The following is a 9,265-nucleotide window of genomic DNA, read 5'->3' as shown; positions in this document are numbered from 1 at the left end:
CCTTGAAGCACGCTAGAAATTTCTTCACCAGTGCTTTCATGTGTACAGCAGGGCTCAGATCCCAGGGTGTGGGCTGGAGCCTGGACACAGGCCTGCATTCCAGGGCAGGGCCAGAGCAAGCAGAGCCTCCTCAGCTTCCTCACCCTACTTTCAGCTGACACTTATCACCATATATATATACACACACACTTAATGTTATGTATAGGTAGTGGAAAAGATTATTAGTAGTGAGATGAATGAAAAACAAATAACAGCACAAGTGAAATAAGTCTTTCGTTTAGTCAAAATATTTTATTTGGTTGTATTTAGTAGAAGGTTTCTTTTCTTTGTTTTTTTTCCTTTTTTTTTTTCTCCTATTGTTTTCTCATTATTTCTGATTTTTCATTCTTTCAGTACAACACGTTAACACTTTGCACCTCTTCAGCGCTTTCCTGTTAAGGCTCTAAAATTATCTGCAGATGAGTTAACTAATTCTCACAACAACCAGAGAGAGATTAAGATCAACTTTCTTCAAGTTTTTCTTTGGATTTCAGTGTCCAGCTTGTATCAGCTGGGCTTGATATATGTCCCTGCAGCTGTGAGCGATGCATGCTTTTGAAAGAAAGCCCAAGTTGGAGCACTCAAAATCTAAAGCTATTTATGAAAATCTTTACTTTTAGTAACTTGAAGGTCACACGATAAGGGTGCAGCAGAATCCAAAACTGGGAACAAAGCATAAATTCCCTTGAGCACTGCATTTGGCTCTGAGGCCTCCAGCATAAGAAAGACATAGCCCTGTTCAAATGGGTTCAGAGGAGGGCCACAATAACCATCAGAGTGCCGGAGTACCTCTGTTGTAAAGTCAGGCTGGGAAAGCTGGAGTTGTTTGGCCCAAATAAAAAGAGAAGACTGAGACGACCTCATAGCTACTCTTCTAGTACTTAAAGGGGGCCTGCAGGAAAGAGGGGAATAGACTCTTTCTTAGGGAGCGTAGCAAAAGGACAGAGGGTAATGGTTTTAAACTAAAAGAAGGCAGATTTAGATTAGGGATTAGGAAGAAATTCTTCACTGCAAGGGTGATGAGGCACCAGAACAGGTTGCCCAGAGAAGCTGTGGATGCTCTGTCCATGGAGGTGTTCAAGGCCAGGTTGGATGTAGCTTTGGGCAACATGATCTAATGGAAGGTGTCCCTGCCCATGGCAGGAGAGGTGGAACTAAATGATCTTTAAGATCCCTTTCATTTTGTGATTCTATGAGACATAACACATTGTAACATACTTCTGACTTTATAACCACAATCCCTTCTCTTTATACTTTACTCTCTACTGAACATTTCCAGCAGTCTTTAATATTACACATTTACTTGTATCCTGTATTTTGTTAGTAAGCGTTACAATTGCCTTGAGTCAACAGTTACACACAATATACAATGGCTTCATGTGACTGCACTGAGCCTTAATTAAAAAAAGTCTTAACAAGCAATGGGCATAGATTTTACTTTGAGTATTTAAAGAAATTTCAAAGCTTAGATTTTTTTTTAATATAACAAAGGATTGTCTTAAAACACCTCCATCACCAAACCTTATTTAAATGAAAGACTAAATATTAACTTGACATTGATACCTTCTTATCAGTAGTGCATTGCATAGAGATTCTTCATAAAAACCTGCAAATTCACAATTATACCTTGGCAAACATACAACTGTTCAAGCTAACAATACTTTTAAAATATTCATTTAGTTCATGGAAATGGTATCTTCAAGTCACCTCCATCAGAAGATAATGACATGAAACACAGATGAAACTGTTTCATAGTTAGATTAACACTGAAAATTCAAACAGACAAACATAATGCAAGTATTTTAACAGAAACAATATAAACTTTCACTGGCTTAAAAAAAAAAAAAAAAAAGATCTAAAGGAGAAATCTTAGCATTTCAGTGTATTGCTCTACCTTACATTTAAAATGGTATATTTACAGAACTCTTCAGATGAATTAGGCTTCTACTATAAAACTAAATACTGGAATTCTGATAATTTGTGCAAGTATTAAAATATTAACATTTTAAATGTTAACATTACAATTTTAAATAGCCTTGCAAGTGCAATGTTACAAATATTTTTTAAAAAAAATCAGAGCTACAATTTTATAAGTTATGTGAGTAAATGAAAGTGCTTTTCAAGTATTCATGTTCATTTGCAGTTGGGTTCTCTTGTTAAGTCAGTGCTCAGTGGTACAATTTAAGTATCAATCTTGTTTCGGTTTTGGATGCATGAATTTAACTGAATGGAATAAATGAAATCTGAAGGAGTGTTTGTGCTCAATATTTCAGAATAGCATATAATTCGTGATAAATATTTCAGAATTGAATATTAAGAAAATGAAATACAGATTGCTTCCTGGAGACTGTGTAATAACCCAGTAATGCTGTGGGAGTTCCTGAACCACAGAGTCATTGTAAATTCTGCTAATTTCTTAAATTATGATATGCTAAACGTTTGTTCTTTAGTAGGGACAAAACCATGGGAACAAAATAAAGGCTCAATACCATCAAGTTCTGAAGAATTTCTAAGATCCCATAATCTCTGTCAAAAGCATGGTATCTAAAGAAGATTTTCTTACACTTTCAATTAGGCAGCACTTAGCTGAAGTCACTCAAGAGAACACAGCCAGTGCACATCAGCACTGTAGTGTCAGTGCACAGTGTAGCTTCCTTCCTGGCTAGTTGAAAGTTGAAAGTCATTATTATTGCAGTGACACAAATAAGACTGTATGTCTGTTTCCCAGCCAAGGAAAGGTGAGCTAAGTGGGGAAATGCTTGTTTATTAGACAAGAAAACCAAACCAGACCAACCCTAAATTAATCAATATGTATTTAAAAGTGCACTGAAAATATTTCATATCGAACCCTGTCTCTCGTAAGTGCCGGATTTTCATCTTAAATTATACCTGCTTTGAACACTGATCATCTGTAAGCTGATATTAGAGCATTTTGTTTTTCTTGCCATTTGAAAAGCACATGACACGAGGCAGCATTAATGTCCTTCATTAAAGATTTGGCAGTACCACAGATTTTATCATGAAGATGCAGCTTAGAGATGACAGTCTGCAGGGTCTTCTCCAGAACTGTGTCATTACAAGCTTACTCCAACAAAGTGCTTTGTCAATTGCCAAAGACGAAAGTCAAACTGTTGCCCTACCTCACCACAGTGCTGCACTGGCAATCATAGTTTTCTTTCCAGGTGCAGCTGGACTTTAATAAATTATAGCTCTCCAAATTTAAGCAATTCTTTGCAATAAAAGCAGGGTTTCTTGCTCTGTCAAGACTCCATTGTTTAGACTGGTCTCTTCATGCAGACCTGACAACGGCTGATGATGTTTTCTAGTTCTCCTGCTTTCAATGTCTGTGGCATAGGTTTCCTAAAAGAATGAACAACAACAAAAGTAAATGTTTTAAAAACTAGGGAGAGGTGATGAAACTCTGTATATGGAATGAAGTTCAAAAAGGCTAACTTCAAGATCCAGCAGATGTGTCAGGGCAACCCTGAGCAGAAATCCAGGCTGGGTAGAAAATAGATTGAGAGGAGCCCTGAGAAGGAGGACTTGAAGTTTTTGGTTGAGGAAGACCTCAATGTGACTTGGTGTCACATGCTTGCAGCCCAGAAAGCCAACTGTAACCATGGTTACATCAAAGCAAGTGTAAACAGCAGGTGAGGGAGGTGCTCCTCTCCTTCTGCTCTGCTCTCTAGAGACTCCACCTCAAGTTTTGGGTTCACCCCTGGGGATCCCAACAACATAAGGACAAGGGTAAGGGCTTTAAACTGAAAAAGGTTAGATTTAGGTTAGATATAAGGAAGAAATTCTGCACTGTGAGGGTAGTGAGGCATCAGAACAGGTTGCTTAGAGAAGACATGGATGCCCCTTTCCTAGAAATGCTGGATAGGGCTTTGAGCAATCTGATGTAGTGGGAAGTGTCCTTACCCATGACAGGAGAGCTGGAACAAGATGGTCTTTAAGGTCCCTTCCATGCCAAGCCATTCTATGACTACGAATCAGATGTTTGTCTCACTTTAGGTCTCTTTTTGCTATGGAATGACCATAAACCTGACAAATGGGAATGTCTAATCTGATGGGAATTACTAGGGGAGACCTTGCTTGTTACGTAGGCAGTTAGTGGCTTCTAAGCCATCTGCAGCATGGATGCAAATGTGCATAGGTGAAAGAAGTGGGGCTGGGGCTGCTGAGAAAGTACAGTTTACCTGAACATTCTTCTTGGATTTAGTGATGCCAACCAGAAACTGTAGGAGTTTGTGTAGTAGTTGCACGTCCCCCTGCCATGGCACTCTATGAATGGGATGGCTCGAAATTCTTCCAGACAAGATCCAGGAGATGCCAGTGCTTGGCCAGAAGCTTCTGAGCCGGCACTTGTATACTGTAACCACCAATAATACTTTTTTTAAAGGAGAACTTTTACATCAGTTTTTACTAAACTGCAGGCAAAAAAAAAAAAACTCTGAAGTTTATCATATGTTCTGTGCCATATCTTGGACAAGACAAGAATTAGCATAGATTAGTTTTTATCAGACTCGCAATGAAGTACAGAAACTTTATGAAAATTCAAGCATAATTACACTATTTCTTAGTTCTTGCAAAGGCCTTTTTCTGCTCTAAGAAAAGCCATAAAAATGTAATGAATATAATGTCTATAAAGTAGCTGGCTTCCATCCATTTGAGGGCTACAGTAACTGAACTACAAATAAGTTAAATTTCATCTTGTGTGTGTGCTCCCATTCATATTTTTTGTTAAATTGATTCCTTCTCCAAACACAAAAAAAAGTAAAAAAGGCATTTTCATTCTCTGATGTTGGACAATGCTTGTAGAAAGAGCTCTAAAATAATTATGACAGCAGAATATTTGCTGGAAAAATACATTTAAATTTGATGATGTTTGGAAAGACTGTGATTTAGCCAGAAGCTGAGAAAATTTTTTTTTTTCCAAAGATGTTTATTATAACTTAGGGCCAAATGACAGGAGTGACAAATTCCACACTAAGAGGACTTTCCATCATGCAACAAACAAACCAAACCAATTAGACCTTTCAAGAGGGATTTTTATTTCTGTCTCTTACCTTCATTTGCTGGCATCCCTATGGTATGCCTCAGTCATGGATAACAAAGGCGAAGTGCCTCTCCCCCTGGTATAGATACACCCCTTATTCCCATTCTCAGTTCTCACCTTGCAAGCACATTATTAACTTTCTTCACTAATACCTCGTTATGGCACCAAAACTGCTGAACCAGTCCTTTGTACAGAGTGTACTGCATTTGTTTTGATTTTTAGCTTTCTATGAAGATTGGCCCAAAGATCTGAATTATAAAAGAGCTGCCAGGCATAGTAGCAGGTAGCTTATATCTGTACATCTACGGTCAGGACTGCTTTAACCACCCCAGGCCCCAAACCTGTCCTCCTCCCAAGAGCTCAGCAGAACACATGAGTGTGCAATTATTTTTGTGAGACTAAAATCCAGTTGTTTTCCTTTCATGTGCCCCCTTTTTCTTCTTCCACTTATTTCCCGACGTATCAGAATAGTTGTTTCTATGCTTTTGTCATTAAATAAGAGTTAATAGAATTATTACCTCATTCCAGGCAAAGAAAAAAAAATTAGCCGTTATTAAGACACAAACCTAGATGAAAATGCCACTGAAAGTGAGACGAAGGAAAATGAGTATTTTCACTGTTTTTATCTTTACCATAACAAAAGAAAAGCCCTTCCAGAGAGATATCCAGCCTCCTGGACAAGCAGGAACTGCAGTTGTTTGGCTGTGAACTGCTATTACCATTGCAGGTCCTTCACAGACAGCGCATCTGTAAGAAGAAGCACGTATGCATTCAGTGCAGAGTGAGGGAAGATATGTAAGCAGACCAAAAATGGTATCTGCTATACTAGCAACCCAAACCTAGGGCTCACTAGAAATACTGTACCTCAGATACATTTCTGGTGTTGAATGAGGAGATTAGTAAAATTGAAGGTAATCCAAATACCCTTTTTGCAATATCTATTAGACGGAAGTTGGTGAAAGGTAAGAACTAATCCCAGAGCATCTGACCTTCCTAATACTGCCCTTACCAAGGTAACACACTGAATTTTACTTTCATCATGTGCTCATTATTTCATGTTGCTATGGTTTAGATCAAAGTTCTATAGCTTTATTTGCTAATGTTAAATTTAAAAAATGTTTTATTTCCTAAATGATAAAAATATGAAGCTGAGCTGCTAGATTGCAACAACTGTGCAGAGCAGGCTTGAAGGAAGAGTTGAAAGCTTGCCTTCCTATTTTTTTTTGTTTTTCTACTCCTGATCTTTTAAAGCTTTCCCCCCTTAAGAGGCTCTTTATCTTTTTCAGGCATCCTAAAGCACCTGAAAAGGTTCACATTTATATGAGGGTATTTTATAGCAGAGAACCTTCAGCTCCAGTTTATAATGTTCTTCAACAACTACAGTAAATTTATTATATGTAATTGGAAACAGAAATTGACTTGTACTGTATTACAAACATTGAAACTGTCATTATGCCACTTTAGCCTGCTTCTAATATATGTGACATTAGTATTAAAATGTCACATATATTAGAAGAGATATATATATCTCTATGTCATTACAAACAGTAGAACTGTTTTCCCTTTTCTCATGTCAGCTATACTAATTAAGCCTGTGGCAGTAGCTTACCTATAGTTTAACTTTCCTCAGAGTATCACTGACTATCTGATATATTCAGATGAATAATAAAAAAATAAAAAAATAAAGCAATAATCAAAAGTGCCTTAATTACTGAGGTAAAGGTCTTCTCTAAGATTTACTGTTCAAAATAACTTACGCTCTTCTGTTTGGCTACTGGCCATAAAAACTAAAATTCTTATACTCTTACCTGCTTATATGAGGCTCTAGTGCTTTACCAGAAATTGGTGCCATGTCTACTGGCATTGATGTTGCAGTTGACAGCCAGTATGAATAGTCATTGCGAGAAGCAAAACTGCACACATCATTGGTGTTGCAGAATAAGAATGGCATGGTAGTAAATCTCTGCAAGCAGCTACCAGCTGTTCCTAAATTACAGAAGAGAAAAATTTGTGACAAATAGGAGACTATATTCAGCATGACAAAGGAGACCAGTGAAAAATCAAAAAAAAAAAAAAAAGACTGAAGAGTTAAGTGTCTATACAGTAAAATTGCATGAAATCAAAATACTTATCGCATAGATAAAAGTAAGTATTTAAAAAAAATCAAGGGCCAAGAACAACATCTGTTAAAAAAAATACTGTCTTACTGAATGATATCAGTCCTTGACACAATAGCAGGGATTAAACACAAGCTTATGGGGCCATTTCTGACACTTCATAGGATTCAATCTGGCATCCACAAAGCACTGTGCTCTCCTAGACCTCGTAATATTACTACCAGCTCTACAGAGATGCTACTGACATTTATACTAGGCATCTATTTAGAAGTAACCAAATTGCTCCTGAAGAAAAGTGTATGGAGAGCAAAAGGAAGTATAGAAGAACAAGAAGGAAAGTTGTCTTTCAAATTGTGATTACTGAAATTGACTCAGAGCAGCAGATCACTGATGGTTGAAGCTGATGTTCATTTTAGACACAACGAGTTTGGTTTCATGAAGACAGCCTACCACTACTCTACTCTCTGTACTCTACAGAAGGTGACATGAACATTTTACTAATATAGTACCAAGGTCTTGTCCATGCGCTCGTTCGTTTCCTTGTACAAAAAGCAGTGAATAGCCAATGTAGATTTGTGATGTCCCAGGTGGGCATGAAGGAATCTTTGTTGTCTGACTATGTCTAGTGAAGATAAAACCTCTTCTTGTTGGACCAGTGATGGTAGATCCTGGTGATCCAGGCAATCCCTGTAGGCCAGGGAAGCCAATCAATCCAGGTTGCCCTGTGAAGTTGAAGCAAATATTATCAAGTTCTTTGAATTCCAGCTTTACTTGAATTAGTGAAACCATTTGAAAGTAAACAAAAAAAAAATAAATTAAAAATGAATAACAGTTTTTATTAGATACATTAATTCCTTTGAACCTAGCTCCCCTAACTTTCCTTTTTGGACCTAGCTTTACTTTGCATTTATTTGTGACATTGTGAAAACTTTTTTTTTTAAAGTTTAAATTTTAATTTTATGTTGACTCAATAAAAATATTCAGTTTAAATATTCAAATTGACATCATGTAAAGGCACACTGATTTGAACAGATTTTCAAGTGGGTGAATAAATGTAGTAAGTAACAGAGGAGCACAGGCAAGGCACGCTTTTATAAATGTTGTTAACTGCTATTTCTGTTGTGAACATGAAAGTTAAAAGCTAAGCATGTGCTACTGCAACTGTTACAGAATCTCAATATATGCTAAAAGACTACTTGATGAAAATTGGGAATACAATTGTTTTTTTTTTTTTTTTTTAATAATTTCAGTAGTAGTCAAACAGATGTCTGCTTTCCTATACCTCTTTGTCCTGGAAATCCTCTGTCTCCTTTTGGACCAGGCTGTCCTGGTTGACCTGGACGACCAAAACTTCCTGGTAGACCTTTTACTCCTTTAGGTCCTAAACAGTAATAAAGAAAAAACAGATTAATATAGCAGTATTATACTAGATTTTAATAAATGCTAATAAATGAAGTTAAAATCCCTGTGTGAATGTAGCTGTGTTAGAATAAAAACAGCAGCACAAAGTTCACAAATGTTGGGTCTGTCCGTAGTATTACTATCAGCATATTTCACATTAGGAAGATGACAAGGAAGTACTGAATATATTTAGAAAAATATTATTCTCATAAAGAACTTGTACATAAATCACAGCAAACAGCTTTTACTTTTAGCATATGTTAAACTATAGGAATATTTCAAAAACATAATAACAGGCCATAATCATGTTGTTCACAGTTCATACCACAAGTAATGTAGCGCCTTTGTAAAACAATTTTAAGGTGTAAAAAACCAGTTATTTAATGCCTGCTTTGTTATGTCAGAGGGAATTTTGCCATTCCTGAGTCAGTCATGCTTTCTAGCAGGTCCAAGACTCTGCGAAGTTCCCTCCTGGTGTGGAAAGCTGTGGTATGAGAACAGCAGTTGAGCAAACATCCACCTCATCCCACTTGATTCTTGTTCCCACATTCCTCACAGCCATGGCAGGCTTCACTTTTAATAGAGAAACAGTCACCTTTACCTTCCCACCTCCAGACTGTGATAGACACAATCACTTTGTAGCACAGCT

The 9,265-nt window shown here is 37.1% G+C and overlaps 1 protein-coding gene across 2 annotated transcripts in view; it reads right to left on the bottom strand.

Annotated features, from left to right (window-relative positions):
- Window positions 1–271: 271 nt before the first annotated feature.
- The window catches only part of COL4A3 (collagen type IV alpha 3 chain), a 60,294-nt gene continuing 51,300 nt past the window's right edge, over window positions 272–9,265 (bottom strand). For both annotated transcript variants that reach the window (XM_085233361.1, XM_085233360.1), the window contains exons 47-52: window positions 8,498–8,596; window positions 7,725–7,937; window positions 6,907–7,084; window positions 5,731–5,845; window positions 4,239–4,411; window positions 272–3,399 (exon numbers count right to left, since the gene is read on the bottom strand). In XM_085233361.1, coding sequence (XP_085089487.1) covers window positions 3,315–3,399; window positions 4,239–4,411; window positions 5,731–5,845; window positions 6,907–7,084; window positions 7,725–7,937; window positions 8,498–8,596 — 863 coding nt within the window. In that variant the 3' untranslated portion in view covers window positions 272–3,314. The remainder of the gene's footprint in view (window positions 3,400–4,238; window positions 4,412–5,730; window positions 5,846–6,906; window positions 7,085–7,724; window positions 7,938–8,497; window positions 8,597–9,265) is intronic.

This window comes from Meleagris gallopavo, chromosome 11 (assembly GCF_905368555.1).
Source record: "Meleagris gallopavo chromosome 11, MGAL_WU_HG_1.1, whole genome shotgun sequence".
Taxonomy (NCBI): Eukaryota; Metazoa; Chordata; class Aves; order Galliformes; family Phasianidae; genus Meleagris; species Meleagris gallopavo.
The sequence above is the reverse complement of the archived record's forward strand: the minus strand, read 5'-3'. Positions and strand labels throughout refer to the sequence as shown.